Raw genomic sequence first — 17,627 nt, 5'->3', positions numbered from 1 at the left:
CTGGATGCCGAGCTGACGTCAGCGCCGGTGAGGCCGGTGGGACGTGCATGGTCCGCGGCCGGCCGGGCCGTCCGTCTGTGCCGAGCGGCCGCAGCTCCTCCGGCGGCCGTGCTGCCATGAACCGCCGTGACCCTGGCGGCGGCGCCGTGCGTCACCGCAGCACGGCGCAGGTGGACCGGCCGCCAACCCAGCGGCTCGATGCATCTCCGATTCGCATTTGCATCGATAAGTTTGTCACGATTTTGGCGTGTGCAGAGGCGGCCGTGCACGACGGACCGACTGTTCGTCCGGCTCGGCAGCGCCCCGAGGGCAGGACCGACCGGAGCTCTCGGTGCGAACTGGCCCGTTCATTACACACTGGGTGGACATTTTTGCGCGTGTCTTTTCATTGTGTGAGGCTCATCTGGGGCTCGGTGTAACCGCAGCGTCGCCTGATGAGGCGCTCCGGGCTAGGTTTGACGTCATCTCGCGGCCATTGATGACGCAGTCGGGTGTCGGAGCGGGCTCTCGGCGCCGCGCTGCGGTTCCTGTGACCGCCGCGGTGGACGGTGGTGGACGCCATTCACCGGCGGCTCCGGGTGGGCGGATTGTTGCGCACGCACTGCGTCAGACCGGAGCTCGAGACGATACTATCGGCCGGTATACCCGAGAGGCCGTTCATGAGCGTCGGACCGGACCCGTCTGGTTCCGTCGCGGACCGACTGGTAATGGCGATGTGTCGGAGCGGCCTGCTCGGCGTCAACTCGACGCAGCGTGACGCTTCAAGTGGACAGGGCTGGTGGCCCATTATTGTGTACTTAGCTGTTTGAAGTGGTAGCCGCTAATGTTCATGGCATTCCTTCGCTCGGGACAGCTGCCTTCGTCTAGCCAATGGAAATGCTGAGGTGGAACATGCATACATTAGCGGCTGCTGAATGAATTATCTATGCCTGGCAAAGGAGCTGAACCTATGCAATGGAAAATAAAATGAAAAAGCAGCTTAGCCGGTTGGTGTTGTGTTGGTCTCATATACGTATGTTTTTTTTCTGATAATGTAATGTGGTGAACCGTGAGCAGGAATGTGCGACTGTTTGTGTAATCTGTCTCGACATACCACGGTATCATCAGACTGGAAGTGCACTCGCTGTGCGCATCGTGTACCAGATGGCTTGGACGGCGCTCAAACGGATTACGAACATGTTCTTGATTGATTGCTATTTTCAATGTCAATTTCTGGCATTTGAACACTCAGCTTTGAACACTCGAATGAACCCTCTCTGTACGCGGCAGAGTCATCCTGCTGATGGGTCTTCTCAGGATCGATGGACATCATCCCGACATCGTGGTGGGAGCGTTACACAGACAGGCCTTTGAAAGTCATTACCCATCAAGAGAGAGTGTGCATTTTGGTTGATAAACAATGAAAATTTATGGTAATAATTAATATAGTGCATCTTTTGTTGACATTTTTATTGTGAATTTGAAGACACGTTACACGAGTTACGAGAGTTATATGCTGGTGCTAAGATATGCGGTAAAACACAGTTCTCCCGGATTGGAAGCGATGATAATTGGATCTCCGCTGCTGGGGGCCCCTTTGTACCCCGTGCCATGAACTCTCGTCCCGGCGCAGTGATAACGGATTCGTGTGAGTGCACTCGCTGATCGTGCGCTTCCGGTTGCGTTTAACCTCTGTGGTTAACGTGTTAGGTGCTCTTTTTTCTGGTTGGTTGCAGGCGGGTACTTTCGAATGGAAAACACGTTCGGAGGGCGGCGGGTGGCGTGCTGCGGATCCCGGTGCGTGGCGCGCCGCTCCGGTCCGTGTTGAAACCGCCCCGGCCGACACCATATCCTGAGCACACACGAGGTGACTAAGAAATGCCGGCCGAGGGAGGGCGACCCGAGCAGTTCCGTTTCACACATGAGCCGGCCGAGCCGGATCCGCGGGTTTCACAACCGGGGCCGGCCGCGGCTTTGTCACCTGCAGACAGGCTCGAGGTTTAGCTCCGCCGCGGCTTAGTTTAGCTCCGGCTCAGCTCGGGCGCTGCTCTGAGCTCAGCTCCGGCTCGGCTCGGGCGCTGCTCTGGGCTCAGCTCCGGCTCGGCTTGGGTGCTGCTCTGGGCTCAGCTCCGGCTCGGCTCGGGCGCTGCTCTGGGCTCAGCTCCGGCTCGGCTTGGGTGCTGCTCTGGGCTCAGCTCGGGGATGGCTACGAGCTCAGCTCCGATGTAGTTTTGGGATCAGCTCCGAACTGAGTTACAAGCTGAATGTCTGGCTCAGTTCTTAGCTCAATGCTTTAACACGGCGATCAGGTCCGAGCTGAGCTGTGAGAGTTTCGGGCTCAGCTTTGAGCGCAGCCCCAGCGCAGCCCCAGCGCAGCCCCGCCCCGATCGCCCCCGTCCAAAGATCTCTCGGGGCTCGGCCCACCTGCCTGGCGCGGCGCTACCGGACAAAGGCAGCGGCGCGGCACCGGATGGGCCTCCCGGCGGCCGCGGCCGTCGTACATGGACCGCACACGGTGAGGAAATGGCCAAAACCTGTCCCGGCGACGTGATGCCGCCACCGCTGCCAAAAGCCGGCTGAGATCAGTGCTCTCAAGGTCCCCCTATCCCCCAGCCGCCTTATCCGGATTTTGTCAGATTTGTGGAAAAGAGAGAAAAGTGTTTGTAGTAACTGCATCTTCTTTCGACGTTTGAAACACATTTTCATCGGAAAGTTATGTGTAACATTACGCTGTTGCTAAACGGCTTCTCAAAGACAGTTGTGTTGTCCTGGGGACAGCGCCTTCAGATACACACTCGGCCTTTCGCAATTAGTTTCCAATATTGCCTTCTGCGCACCGGAGTGGCTACGTCAGACGGCCGTCAGGGCGATGCGGTGCGTTAAAGGCCACGGCAGGCGTGCCGATGCCGTGCCATGATGACGCTGATGACGTCACGCCAGCGCAGAGTGCCGCGGTGACGCCGCTGACCGCAGCCGATGAAGCGGCATGACGAGTCCGGACCGGCCGGTCGGGAGGTGCGCGAGAAGTCGACTTGGCCGGCCCCTCTGGCCTCCGCAGGCCGATAAGGTGCTGAGATCTTTGAAATGTGTGGCGCTTGGGATGTGAGTCAGAGAGGGCTGCTGGTCAGGCGCAAATAGCAATGCGTGTGGCTGCAGTTCCGGCGGGGTGTCTGAACAATATATATCATAAGGCTGAGAACCATATGGTGCTCGGGGGCTGCCCAGGGCACACTTCTAGTTAACTCGTTCTGCACAAGTGAGTCAGTCCAGACGCCTGATGTGCTGTCGGGATGTCCAATGTTCGTTCTGTGTAAAAGAGTGTTTGAGCTGTATGTCGGGCGGCGAGAGTGGTGGCCCGGGTCGGCCTGTCTGCGGAGCCGGCCGGATCTGGCCGGTCACCGCCGCGCCACCCGGATGTGCCACCACTGGGAGCTGTCGCCCGGCGGACAGTGAGCGCGCCTTTCGCCGCGTCCCGCGGGAAAGCGCGCGGCGCCCCGCCCGCCGCGCGGTCGGCACGCACTGAATCGGGTCGGCGTCGGCGGCCAGGTCCGGGTGGCGCTCCACTCGCCGGCCGGCCGGCCCGTGACGTCACCGGCCGGCGGCGGCCGTGGCCGCGCCGTGCGCCGCCGCAGTCGCTGCCGACCGTCCCGCTGGTGAGGAGGTGTGCGGTGCGCGCCGACCCCCGCTGCCGTCTGTGAGTGCCATGGCTGCTGGCCAGTGAGCGGTGCGGGAGCCGAGCGAGCCGTGTGTCCGTCCGTTCCTGCGCCACTCGTCACGCGTGTTCCTGTCTTTCTGTCGTCCGTCGGAACAGGATGATCGCCATGTCACAGGTACGGTGTGCGGGACAGGTGATTGTGAAGGGGAGCCAGGTGCGTACTGTGTAATAACAGCGTGCGCACGGAGAACAAATCCACGCAGATAGAACGCACTTTGCGGCTTTCGAGCACACACGTGTGGCTATGTTCTTTGTTTCCGTTCTATCGCATGTATTCTTCGTCTGTGGATGACGCTGTAAATACTGTTGTCATCACTTTTTCTCACCGACCGGTCATCGACTCGGCTGTTTCCGGTGCGTGTTCAACAACATCCACCCCGGCGCCCTGTTGGCGGCGGCAGGCCGGGGTGACTCGTCACTCCCGGTTCCTGGAACTTCACTCATGATGCAGGAAATCTGGCCGACCGGCCGACTGGTCACGGGGTGACGCGGCCCGCTCAGTCAGCCCACCCCATGTGTCAGCTGTCGTGTACCCGTTCCGGAGTCGGAACTCGACCCCAGCCTGTGTCACACGAGAGTCGACCTCAGTCGACCCAATCGGCGGCCTTGGGCGGCGCTCGCGGTCTGTTTCCTTAGCCGGACATTGAGCACATGCGGCTCACGTAGCTCGGTTACACAACTGGCGGCCATTGAGGCCGGCCGATTGCACCAGCGCGGCGGCTGCGGTCGACCGGAGGCGCCTTGGCTCGTTGTCCGCCGGCTGGCTCGGCTCACGGCCGGACGGCCACCGCGCACTGCCGTCCCGGACCTGCCGGAGCCGGCGGCGGCGCCGTAACCGCGGCCGCCCATTCATTGGCGGAGTTGGCAGCCGGTCCGCGCGCCGTGTGTGTGCAACTCGGGCTGCCGCTGCTGCTGCGGTGCGGCGGCGCGATGGTGGGGTGGCCGATAATGGTACCGAGCGGGGGAGGGCCGAGGCAGGTGTGTTTGTCGGGCCGTGTTTGTCGGGCCGTGTTTGTCAGGCCGGATGTCCTAGGGTGCGATCCCGGTGCACGGTACCGTTCCATGTAGCTTAATCGGTAGTCGATAAACGTCAACATCTAATGTGTGTATCCATTAGTAATGTAAACGGCATTCCGCGGGGTCGCCTGTCCGCGTCCATTGGTCATTCACCCATTCACTGACAGCACCTCGCTGAGCTGTTGGGGCCGTCCAGTGGGTAAGGTCCGTCACACTCACTCTCGAGTGGTATCCGTGTGTCTGATTGACGGCCGGACATTGTGTCGGGTGACAGACGGATACGCTGCGGACCTCCCCTGACCCCTGAATGACGCGGACATCCGGGAGCGGACACCTCACAGCACGGCGACGCCGCAACTCCCCGAACCGGACGGCCCGGGTACGGAACCTTTTCAGCTGTCGGCCGGAACGTGATCGGGTGCGATCTGAGCGGCGCTGCAGCGCTGCACAAAACTTCGGTGTATGACGTAAAGGTTGCCAAAATGAATGGGGAGGTGGGGAGGTGTTTGAAATGTTTGATCACCCTAGTCGATTTAGTGTACCCTGAGTGACTGATTTGAAAGAGAAGAGAGCGGTGGCGACGGCGCGATTCGGTGTCTGCTTTCTCCCGCCCCCGCCTATCTTCTAGTCTGCAGCGGTGATCGACAGGTCAGCGACTCTCTCCCTCTCCCTCCTTCCATCCCCCTCCCTTTCTCCCTCCTTTCCCTCTGGCCCTGCGTTCCTCTAGGAAAGCGGACCGGATCCGCTCGCACCCTCCGCTCGTTTCTCGGTGTCCGCCGCCGGCTGTGTGGCCCGGTTACCCAACTGAGCTATTGCACGTCGCGAACAAAGACGGGAAGGCCGCGCTCTCGTCACCGGGCGGTGGATTCGGTAGTGGCAGCAATCCCTGGTCCGGTCAGCTGTTTCGAGAGTAGACTGTCTGCCCGGCCCGACCCGACTGGGTTTCCCGAGAAGTTTCCCGGACCCGCCTGATGTTCACGCGCGCTCAGCGGCGCAGTAAGCGTCTTAACACTGATACATTCCTTTTGGCCGGCTTGCGGTGCTTGCCCCGTTAGCCGACGGCGCTTGCATGAGCGGCTGGTCCCGGGGAGACTGGCGTGGCGTGCCGGCGGGTCGGCGCGGCCTTCGCCGCCGGCCGGCCGGCCGGTGGCGCGGAGTGGGTCACGGGCCGTCTCCGCCGTCCCGGATGTGTTCTATGTGGGTCGGAGACGCGCTGGCCGGATCTGGTCCACGCCAGACGCCCTCGGCCACAATGGCAGTCCTCAGGTGTCAAATACGCCACTTTGTGTGATAGCTCACCTCAGCCGGAACACAAAGGCGGTGCGCTCTAATGACCATGGCGGGCGCGACTCTCATGTGTCGGCGAAATCCGGATTTGTTTGGATGGCCATCGTTGGCGGCACGATATCGATTTCCGCCTTATGTAACGTGTTTGGTCGGCGCCCGTGTCTCCGGCGCTGGTCATTCACGTGTGTTCTCAGTGTGCCGCGGGCAGTGCGCGTCTGTGCAGCGCCGGGGATGCTCGGCCCGCTCGGTATGCCGGCCGCGGCGCGGCGCGGCACTGCGCTGTTTGTACTGCCGTCTGTTATTGTCCCCGCCGGTCGCCCTCGCCGGCTCCCGGACACGTTTGTGACATATCCGGCGGGTGCCGGCGCGATCTGCCCGCAGCGGGATGCCGATCATGCCTCGGGGTGGCGTCACTTTTCAAAGGGAGAGGTGAACCATGTGGTGGGCGGTCAATTGCCGGAGGCTGTTCGTGCTAATGATCTCGGCCGTCGCTGTAATAGGTGGTCGTCCCGTATTGACTGGCTGGCTCGCTGGGCGGGTAGCGCAGGTCGCCAGGTGTATCATGTAGTGTGATTGTGACTCTGACTGTGACTGACTGTGACTGACTGTGACTGTGACTGACGGTGTGTCTCTCTGTGTCCGCAGGAGGGGTGCCGGCGTCTGGTGCCGCTGGCGCGCTGCTACCAGCCAGTGTCGCCGGCCGCGCCGGGCCCGGCCCGTGACGGCCGCCGGCTGGTCATGTCCTCGCGGCTGCCGGCCCAGTCGGCGCTCGACGAGCCGCCGCGCAAACTCAAACTGGAGGCCGAGGACAGCAGCTACGACAGCGACTCGGAGGCGGCGCCGGCGCCCGAGCACGAGGATGTGTCGCGCACCGTGAGCGACACACTGGGCGCCGAGTTCGCCGAGTATGTGACCGCCGGCGCCTCCGAGACCGCCGACTACGCCAACAAGGTCGAGTTCGCCTGCAAACTCGGCTACACCGAGGAGCATGTGCAGCGGGCGCTGCGCAAGCTCGGCGCCCACCCGGGAAACAACGACTTCCTCGAGGAGCTCATCCGTGTCGGCAAGGACGGCAAGGGGGCTGTCGCTGATGTGGAAGAGCTCGATGAGCGCACGGCGCGTCTGCGAATCTCGCGCGAGTCTCGCGAGGAGCCCTCCAACCTCCGTCACATCGTACTCGACGGCAGCAACGTCGCCATGAGGTGAGTAACGCGCCGAGACCGGCGGGGAGAGCCTGGGGCGTTACTGATCAGACGAACGGGGTGATATTTACGGGAGAGTTATACCAATGGGAGTGGCGGATGTTGACAGCTGAATGTGCTCTGGTGTTCCCCGTGGCGACCTTGTAGCTATGACTAATCTAGATTGCAAACGAAACCACGTGCTGAGCTGAGCCGTATAAATAAGCGCTGTACCGTGTTTCAACAAGTTGCTGTGTCAGTGTTTCACTACCGAGTAAACTGTCGCTCCCACGCGACGAGCGTCTCGGCCGGCGCTGAATCGTAACCGGCGAAAGGGGAGATTCTGTGGCGGTGCCAGCGCGGAGAGACGGGCGGAGCGCCGCCGGCGGACGCGCCGCTGCCAAAGTGAAACTGGCCCGGCCCGGCCGCCGCCGCGGGTCACCGACTCGGGGTTTTCCCTAGGGTGACGGCGGAAGGCTGTGGATAGATCGGGAAACCATCTGGGTGGAGCAGAGTCAGCTGCTGTGTACGATGAGTGCCTGGACCAACCGGTTGCATCACTCCCGACTGTGTCACGTGTTGTGGGGACCTTTTCGGGCGGCAGAATGCTGTTTCTGTCTGTTGTTGTGTTGTAGTGCGAGGCGCGGTCTGTCGGGCACCTCGTCGTCTCCTAAGCTGGCTCGGTGTGAGTGACAGCGGAGTGCCCGGACGGCCCCGGAGCCGGGCCGTGCCGCGTGACCGATCTGCCGGATACCACCGACGGCCAATTGGCGCCGGACAATATCTCCCGACATCCACCGCCGGAGCCGCTCGGACGGCAATGTCAAAATGATTGTATCGCGCGCCGCCTCCTTTATGGCCCGACGGCCGGCTCAGATCCGGGAGTGCGCTGCTGCTCTCCAGATTGTCGTCTGATCTGCCCGTGGCGTATTCCTAATGACGGCTGCAGCCGCAGCGGGATGTCTTCATTCCAATCGGGAGCCGGTGCTGCCGTCAAACGCGGCGGCGACACGGCGCTGCGACCGGACCTTCTGCGGCCGGCCGGCGGCGGTGATCAATGTGCACCCGCCGGGCCGGCGGTTTTATTGCATTCCGCCCGCTGCCCGTTGCCGTGTGCCGCCGCGGTGACCCGGATGTGGCCATCAGGTCGCGGCTGCCTCCGTGCCGTCCACTGACCAGGCCGGGACGGTGGCCGCACCGGCGCCGGTCGCCGGGGCCGCTCGGCTGACCCCGTCAGCTGGTCGGCCGCTCGCCGACCCGGATGCGGCCGCCGGTCGCTCCTTTCGCTCGCCTCACGATTTCACCTTGAGCCCGAGGAGCGGCGCTGGCAGCTGGTGAGACTCTGCGCCGCCGGGGCGCCGCCGGGTCACCGGGCGACCCGGAGCGCCGCCGGCGCGGGCGGCGGGACGGCGCCGGGCCGGGTCACGGCGGACCGACGGGCCTGTTGCGTCAGTCGGCTCCGGTTTGGTAATTCCGCGACAGAGAGTCGCTGTTGGACCGTCCGACAGACGGGAGACAGGAGCCCCCGCCGCTGCCGGTACCAGCGCTGTCCGCCGGCCATTGTTCGGCGCTGAGCTCCGGTCAGCGCGCGGCGGACCGGTCGCCGGTGGGGGGCCGAGTGCAGCTGCTGCCGCTAGCCTTTATCGTGTCAGTGTATGAATCCATGTCGTGGGGACTGGCGAGACATGTTAACACCGTACTTAAATCAGCACGGTTTTGTCGAGAGCGGCCGGCCGCCGCTACCAGATCTGTTCTCGCGGACAATGGATGCGGATGTGAGGAGAACTGGGTAACGTTTTCGCTGTAACTGTTCAGCCGGTGAATGAGGCACGGACCGCGTATTCCGGCACGGTGTTGGTAGGTGCGGCGACGGTCGTGCCGACGGCGGTGGGGTAGGTTCCTCCTTCAGAACCGCTCGGAGCCGACCCTCCAGGAAAACGGACGCGGACTGACCGGAGGATCATCCCCGAATCGTGACACGGAAAGCACGGTTGACGTTCCCGGTGCGTCCGCCTGACGGTCGGCCGAGGACGGACGTTTCTGGGCGATACTAGCCGATGGAAAACCCCGCGCGGCTGTCGAGCTGCTGGCTGCAGCTGCGTCAGAGTCGCAGGAAGGGTCAGCGCGGCTGCCCGCGCGGCCTTGGTGCGCCGTCCTCCACCCAGCGGCTGGCTCGCAACAGAGCGCAGGTGCCGCCCGCGGCACCCCAGGCAGCCGCTGCAGCGCGCATTCAGCTGCTCCCGGGCTACAACGACGCATCGCCAGAGCCGCGCGGGCGATTCCATGCATCGCGACCCTTACTGCCGCCGGCCGCCGCGGCGCGATACCTAATGGCCTAATGGACGACGGTGCGGCTGCGGCGGCATCCGGGTTGGTCCGGCCTCTGGCGGCCCGCGCGGCGGCGCTTTGTACACTCTCGGGCAGCGGTGCGGGCGGGCGGTATATCGACGGCGGCGGCGGCGGCGCACCGTATGGTCGGTCAGTGATGCCGTCACTCTCCGCCGGATGCTGGTGCCCGCGCACCTGCAATTGGTCGCCGCCGCACCGTGGGGACTTTTGCGATCCTAGCACGACATAAGTGGCAAATGCGAGTACTTTGATTTCCACTTTCTTTATGCTCTTTCTACGCAGAATTGTCCAGTGTATCCGAATCCGACTTTAAATCGCTTTAAAAATGATGACTTACACATCAAAATACGTCACAAAGTGAAGGGTTGAGCTCACTAGCACCGTGCTCCTAGGATAGGGCGAAAAATTACATGACAACGGAACGCCTGCTCACTCGTTTAATCAAGCACCAATCCGATGTTGCGACATGTTTTTATAATCTGTATTTAATGAGGAATACGAGCATATGCATGAAAAGTTCGAAAAATAATCCAAAGGTACGATTTTTGAATGAAATACAAAAAATGTTAATATGTCACTTGTCTCGGAGATTTGACTCGGCAAATCATAGCCTTACAAAGTGAGTTACGCGGTGTTACGTGTGGAAACACATATCAAAATATTCTCCCATAAATTCTGCATTGGAATCAACTCTTATCTTTTGCCCAATTTTGCCCAAACAGCTACTACGAGACATTAAAGCAGAAGATGTCGCGTGGCTCCCACCGCTCCGCCGCGCTGCCCGGCGCCGCGGCGGTCAGCTGACTGCGGCGTACCGCCGCAGGAGTTACGCGTGGAAACACATATCAAAATATTCTCCCATAAATTCTGCATTGGAATCAACTCTTATCTTTTGCCCAATTTTGCCCAAACAGCTACTACGAGACATCAAAGCAGAAGATGTCGCGCGGCTCCCAGCGCTCCGCCGCGCTGCCCGGCGCCGCGGCGGTCAGTGACTGCGGCGTACCGCCGCAGGAGTAGTGTCGTGCTAGGAGGGGCAAAGACCCCACAGTGCGCCGGCCGCCCACACTCTCGGCTCGGCTCCCGAGAACAGCTGGCCTGGACGGAGTGGGGGCGGCTCTCCAAGGGGACGGTGACCGGTGACACCTCGGGAGGGGTCGAGTTGGTGGGGATTCGAGGGAGTGCCCACGGTCCATTGAATGAGCGTTGAATGGAGTTCCAGATGGCAGCGCCCAGTCTCTAGGGGAGGGGCTGTTCTGACCGCTCCAGGTCGGTGCGATGCGGTGGGTGTCTATCGGATTACGCCTACGGCCGCAGGATGAGCGCCGAGGCTGCGGAGGTCGTTCTGTTCCGTCCTGCCGGCCGGTAGGGCTCGTACATCCCTCCCTCGCCGGCCTTGAGTACCGGCCGCCGCGCCGGAGAGCCGTCTCAGCTCGACTGCGGTGATGGAAGTGCCGGGATGATCGGGACTTGCCCGGCGTTTCCCCGACTGGTCGCTGGCGTTACTCCGCAGTCCCAGGCCGATTTATGTCGTCACCGGAGGGCCGTGGGCTCGACTGTCCGTCCAACTCTCGGCAGCGACTAATAGCAGCCGGGGAGGCGCGGTGCCGCCGGCCACACGCCGGCTGAGCCGTTGATGGATGCTTTCCGGCAACGTTCCCTGTATCGGCATGAGCCAGGGCATTTGATGTATTGCTGGACTGACCGCGCGGAGTGGGTGCGACCGACTCCATCGGCATTCTTGTGAGTCCGTGAGTCCCACGGTGACAGCGGCGATATTGCCAAGGTGCCTTTGACCGTGTGGTGTAGTGCAGGGTCCTTGTCGCCATAGTGCCTCTGTAGGTACTTGCGAAGTATGCATGATGTACGATGTGCCTGGGAACTTCGTGCGACCAGCGACTATAAGTGGCTAGCAGCAGCAATTACAAGCGCATACAAACACCGTAAGCAGCAATCAGATACACATGCCAGGCTCTCAGCGAAATTAATATGGTCCGTGCATCGTCCGGTCGTTCATCATCGCCCTGCTGCCGTGTTTATTCCGTGGATCCGGCCCTGCGATGTTAAGCGTTACGTCACACTTGCTCTGGGATTTCGCTATCGACTGCGGAAGCTGGCTATTTGATGACGTAGAAAAGTTGCGTCACTCGCGCGGGTGTTAATCGTGAATCACCCGTCACTCACCCGTCTTTGTAGTTGACGCGACCTCGACGGTGAAGGAGGTCGCGTCCTTGTCCTGTTATGCTACACCTCAATCGCAAACTTGCCACCTGCATCCTGATTCCTCACAAGTGCCAGGCGTTGTATTGAGTCCGTTCCGTGAGGCGCTATCAGCGTCTGTTTGGAGATGTGTCAGCCGGTCAGCTGGCGCGGCGAATCGACTCGCCGGCGCCGGTGGGCCGGACACCGGACGGAGTTGTTTACCTGTCGCTATCGCAGATCCGGGTCACGACGGAGTGCCCCCGCTCCGCCCCGCCCCGCCCCGGTGCTCGGCCGTCGCGTGCCGGCCGGGGGCAGGGGTGTTGCCTTCTGCCCTCCATCGCCTTGGCGACAAGTTGCATAGCCCTTCGGGAGTTATCGTTGTTGTGCTGCGTGGATTTCCCTGAATTTGTTATAGTAGATATCCCCATTTGCAGTTTGGTGATTCCCCATGTGTGTGAGACAACGCTCAAGCTATTTTGAGCGAACCTTTAAATGAACTAAGTTATGCGAGCCATTTATTTGGTTTGGCCGTTCAGATAGCTCGTCTGTAGACTGTTCACGGCCGGCAAAGTATGCATCAGGTGATGTGTTTGTTCGGTCACGCTCAATATTCATAAAGCAAGATACATGACTTACTGCTTACGTGGTTAGTGGAATATATGCAGGTTTCATATAATCGTGTTCCTACATAATCCTGTATGACCTCATCCAACGTACTGTGATGAACGAGATAGCAAGCGTGTCTAACGAGAATGACCTCATGTAATTGACCACAATCGCGCCGGTGCTGCGCGCGGTAGTGTTCCATATTTGAGCGGCTCGCATGGCGTTTGAGGCTGTAAACCATTTGCGCCAGCGCCCAGGGGCTCACGCTGCTTGGGCCCGCCTTTGCATGATCCGCCGCCTCTGTCCGATGTGTGTCTGGCGCCGAGACACGACCTCACAGACGGTCGGCCGTGCTTGGGGAACGTAGGCCGTAGCGTGGGACGTGCGTGAGAGCTGAACCGGCGCCGTGGTGAGATAGTGTGCACGGGAGGAGTGTCACGGGGTCTGACAGATCGCCGAGAAAGGCTGATCGAAGAGCACTGGTCCTATGGTCGTACCCTGGCGGACGCCGTAAGAACCCGGCAGTACAGCACTGAGGGCTGATGTCTCACAGCTGGGCCGCGGCGCGCTCACCGACCACAGCGAGCACAATCGACGGAAACCGGCGAACAAAGCCGAGCGGATCGTCCCTGGCACCGGCGACGACACCGCGAACTGACTACCAGTTCCGAGCACCACAAGGACAGACGCTTCATTGGACAGACAATTTTTATTGACTGTTCTTTGTAGCCGGTGCGCCCAGTTGCCGGCGATTGTGTCCAGGGTTCCTGTGTGCAGTTTGACCGCTGGCCGTGTGTCGTTAATGAGATGCGGCGCGTGGCTCGTCAGCTTCCTGGTGGCTCTGGCGGCCTTGTGTGCGGCTGATCACGGCCAGTGACGTCATGTGCTAGCCGTGACGTCAGCAGACTGACGGCGACCGACAGCCGACGACAAAACCCGATATATTGCGCAGAAATGCTGCTAATGCGCGTCAGTAAAAATAGAGACCAGAGTATTTGCGTCTGGAGGTACTGGATCACTTATGTTGTTATCTACTCGGAAATTAGTCGAACATAGAGCAGCGTCGAATATTGATGTTTCCGCTGCGCGCTAGATGACTCGGCTCGGTCTCTGCCCAGTCTCCGATCTGTTTAGTCGCTGATCAGGCTGTGTGTTGGTGGATGGTGCGCGCCGCGCGGTCGTCGGCGCAGGCCGCTATTATTGGCGCTGGGGCGGTTAGAGCCGTCGCTCCCGGATGTTGTACACGGCGGGCTCGGCTCCGATCGGCTCGGCGGCAGTCACCGCCCCCGTCACTCGCTCTGGGGGCGGCGAATGATAATCACCCGGGCAACGGGGAACGACCAGATAAAAGCGTCAGCGGGCACGGCGGGATCGGGTTCAGTCATCGGCTTTGCGCCGCGGTTTGGCGGTGCTCGGATGGGACAGACGCGTGCTCGTTATGACGCTAGAGTTTTGTCAGATTGTCGTGGAGCGTAGATTTGAATTCCACGCCGCTCGTTTGTGTCATTCGGTTGTCGGTGGATTGATTTATGGGCTCGTGTGACAGCGCTTGTCATATCGCTGAATAGTGGAAATAAGTCAGGTCTGAGTGCTGAATGGCTGAAGAGCTGGGGTAGATGCGGGTCGCCCCGAATGCCACTGTGAAACGGCGGCCGTCGGTGGAGACTGCGCCGGCCGGACGCGGACAGCTCCGTGGGCCCGGCGGCGGCTCGGTTCGAGACTGATCTCGGGAGAGGCGCCGCTCTCGTGGGAAGCCGCGTGGCCGCCGGCGGCCGAGCGCGTCACAGACGGTTCGCTGGCGCCAGTCGTGAAAGGCGGCGAAAGTGGCGCTGGCTGGCATCGCGGTGCGGCCTTTGGGGTGGCCCGCGGCGGGGACGGGACGACCCGATCGTCGTCAGGTCGTGCACCAGCACACTGTCGGCCGTCTTTGTTGTGGTCAGAGGTTTTTTCTTGGCTAATGATGGGAATCGGGAAGATGGAGCTGTCAACAAACAAATGAGCCCTGGACACCGATCTGAAAAAGAGCTTGTGAATGACTGAGGGATTTATGAGAGAACCGACCTGTCTTGGAGACCGGTGTGTGAGAGGCCAGTGATACTATTTGTGGAACGAAAACTATTTGCAATTTATGTGCTTTGGATAATGAATTACTCCGTGCACCTCTAGTTGGTTTAATGTCGACAACACATAAACAACAAAACTAGGACCGTTTCTGGCCACCAGCAGCCGGCCATTTGTCGCGACTCTCCGTCTGGGCGGTGTCTGTGCCGGGGTTCGTCGGGGCCGTGCCCTCTAACCATGTCCCGTCTGTCTGACCCGCAGTCACGGCAACAAGGAGCGCTTCTCGTGTCGCGGCATCCGTCTGGCGGTCGAGTACTTCCGGGCGCGCGGCCACCAGGGTATCACCGTGTTCGTACCCATGTGGAGGAAGGAGGCGCCGCGGCCCGACACGCCCATTACAGGTGAGAGGGAGCGGAGAGAGAGAGAGAGAGAGAGAGAGAGAGAGAGAGGGAGAGAGAGAGAGAGAGAGGGAGAGAGAGAGAGAGAGAGAGAGAGAGAGAGAGAGAGAGAGAGGGAGAGAGAGAGAGAGAGAGAGAGAGAGAGAGAGAGAGAGAGAGAGAGAGAGAGAGACCGACTGCGCCGAGCACGCTTCAGCGCGCACGAGCGCCGCTTTCGTGTCTGTGGCGCCGCTGCCTGAAAGGCGCCAGGGAAACCTGTGCAGGGTTTTCAGGGAGGATGGGAGAAACATGGCGCCGATTGCCGGTTGCCTGGGAAGCGGCGCCGGGCGGGGTGGGAACCTGAGGTCTGATGGTGGTGCCGGCAGCGGTGCGATTCCCGGGCGGCTGTGCGCGCCGCTGCCGCCGCCGAGTGACCGGGGTCGTGTCCGGCGCATCTCGCGGCGCATCTCGTGGTGCATCTGCCGACGGGGAGTGTCACGCCGCACGACGCCGCAGATGGAGCGGCGTCGTGACGCGCCGGCTGCTGGACGCGCGATGAAGGCGACCGCCGCCGCCGCCGCTGACGTCAGCGCCGGACCGGTCTGGCCGACCGACCGGCCGACCCGCCAGCCCGCCGGAAGTGAAGGGCTGTCCACTCGGTGCGTCGAGTTCTCACAGCTGTGGAAGGGAATTCGGCTATAGACCGCTCTCCCCGTGGGGCTCGTTGTGACGGTGTCCTCGGTCGCCCCGGAGGTAGTGTCTCTCTCTCGGAGACAGTGCGACTCCCGGCCGGCGCTCCAGGGGTCTCCTCGGCGCACCACCTGCCGCTCCGTGAGGCCTCCAAATATGGTGGGCGCCGCCGCGCGGCCGCGTCACGACCCGGCCGGCTGCGAGGCCTTTAAAGGCGGCCGCCGCTGGCTGCCGTCGCTGCTGCGTACCGGCTGTCACAAATTATGAATCCTCCCCTGCCGTGCATAATGTCGACTGCGGGAGCGGATCAGCTGAGCCGGCGGCGGGTGGCCTCTGACCGTTGTGCCGCTATCAGTACGGCGCCGGCCAACTTGGCACTGCCGGGTGATGTAAGCCAACTGCGCTGGTGGCTGCCGGGGCGCGCTCGCCAGGCAGATGGACCGTTGAGATGGCGAGCCGGAGTTTCGCTGGCCGGGGGGCGATTTTCGCCGGCAACTGGGAGAGCGCCACTGACTGGGACCTTCTGCGTCTTCACAGATCAGGATGTGCTGCTGGAACTGGAGAGAGAGGGCATCCTGGTGTTCACGCCATCTCGGGTGGTGGACGGAAAGCGGATCACGTGCTATGATGACAGGTGAGCACAGAAGTTTGCGGGTTCGTGAGTTTGGTGGGGTGCATTCTCACGGTATTGCTGTTGTTTGAAACGGGTTCTGTACAAGCCGGACCTGGCCTGGCTCGGATGTTATGTTTGGGTGAATGCGTCGTGTCTGGCGGAGCCCTTGATCAATGTGTCACGTGCTGCGTCTCCGTCTCGCCAGGTATATTCTCCAGACAGCGCTCGACGAGGATGGAGTCGTCGTCTCGAATGATAACTACCGTGATCTGCACAAAGAGAAACAGTTCAAAAAGATCATCGAAGAGCGCATCCTCATGTATTCCTTCGCCAATGACAGGTGAGTTAATGCTGCTTTACTGCTTGTCCATAATGTCCTTCCATTGCTGCTATCCGGTTTAAAGTAAATGCATTTTTTAAGGATTTGCTTTGGTGAATGCTCAATGACAATGTTTTAGTAGTAGCGAGGCCCCTCGGCTTCCATAGCCCGTTTTGGTGCGGTGGTACATACATGATGCTATCTATCGGCCGAACGACTATAGCCTATCAATAGGTGGGCTCGGCCGGGACAATGCCGACCGCTCGTTTTCCTCACTGTTCCGAGACACAGCGGCATTTCGCTGGGCCAAGGACACGCGCAGCTGTGTGGTATTTGTCCTCGCCAACTTGTGGGAGGTGTTTTCAGAGCACCGCCGATCGGGCGCACGCTCTCGGCCTCTCGCTGACCGGCTGTCTCTCCTGTTCGCAGGTTTATGCCGCCTGACGACCCGCTCGGCAGGAACGGACCGACGCTGGACAACTTCCTGCGCAAGAGTCCGCGCCCGTCCGAGTCGCTGTGTCCGTACGGCAAGGTGAGAGTCGTCGCCACTTTCCTGTCGGCCGAGGCCGCTCGACAGGACATAACGTCCGTGCAGGCGCGACAAAAAGCACCCGGTGCCGGTCGGCCGGCGATTTTTACGCGGTCGCGCTCCTACTGTGGTGGTACCGATAAGCCGAATGTGTGCCTGGCGGCGGCCCGGTTTTTGCGCGGCCAGGTCCGGGTTGGCGCCGCCAATGACTAAGGAAGCTCCATTGTTTGGTGCCAGGCGCCGATCGCGGGCAGGGGGGGGGGGGCGCTGACCGGTCGCCGACTGACGGACGTGACATTTGCCGTGTCCGGGCCACGTTATCGGCTCGCGGCGATTGCCGGACGCTGCGCACGGAAGTATGACCCAATGCCGCCCCCGGCATGTCGAGCTGACATGTTAGTACTCACAACCCGGATAGGCGCTGTGTCCGCCATGTGATTCATTGCGTCGTGCGGCCCGACTCGTTTGCCTAGAGACTTTGTTTAACTCTATGTCTCTTACCTGTTACAGAAATGTACATATGGGAACAAGTGCAAATACTACCATCCGGAGCGTGGCAACCAGCCGCAGAAGTCTGTGACTGAGAAGCTGGCCGAGCACGCTCAGCGCAGCCTGCAGGGCCGGCGCGGCCTGGGAGACGGCCTGTCAGGTGAGCGAACAGGACAGGTCGGCGGCGCGCGGCCGGACCCTCCCGGATGCGGC

At 61.3% G+C, this 17,627-nt stretch overlaps 1 protein-coding gene across 2 annotated transcripts in view; it reads left to right on the top strand.

Moving 5' to 3' along the window:
• The window catches only part of LOC122373718, a 49,303-nt gene that overhangs the window by 29,600 nt on the left and 2,076 nt on the right, over positions 1–17,627 (top strand). The window contains exons 1-7 of one of the 2 annotated variants that reach the window (XM_043352055.1): positions 3,608–3,809; positions 6,644–7,200; positions 14,659–14,798; positions 16,002–16,098; positions 16,283–16,417; positions 16,826–16,928; positions 17,436–17,574. In XM_043352055.1, the coding sequence (XP_043207990.1) occupies positions 3,792–3,809; positions 6,644–7,200; positions 14,659–14,798; positions 16,002–16,098; positions 16,283–16,417; positions 16,826–16,928; positions 17,436–17,574 (1,189 nt within the window). In that variant the 5' untranslated portion in view covers positions 3,608–3,791. Of the gene's footprint in view, positions 1–3,607; positions 3,810–6,643; positions 7,201–14,658; positions 14,799–16,001; positions 16,099–16,282; positions 16,418–16,825; positions 16,929–17,435; positions 17,575–17,627 lie in introns of those variants that run through there. The other variant, XM_043352056.1, reaches the window with a different exon arrangement.

This window comes from Amphibalanus amphitrite, unplaced genomic scaffold (genome assembly GCF_019059575.1).
Source record: "Amphibalanus amphitrite isolate SeventyFive unplaced genomic scaffold, NRLGWU_Aamphi_draft 001541F_arrow, whole genome shotgun sequence".
Lineage (NCBI taxonomy): Eukaryota > Metazoa > Arthropoda > Thecostraca > Balanomorpha > Balanidae > Amphibalanus > Amphibalanus amphitrite.
The sequence above is the reverse complement of the archived record's forward strand: the minus strand, read 5'-3'. Positions and strand labels throughout refer to the sequence as shown.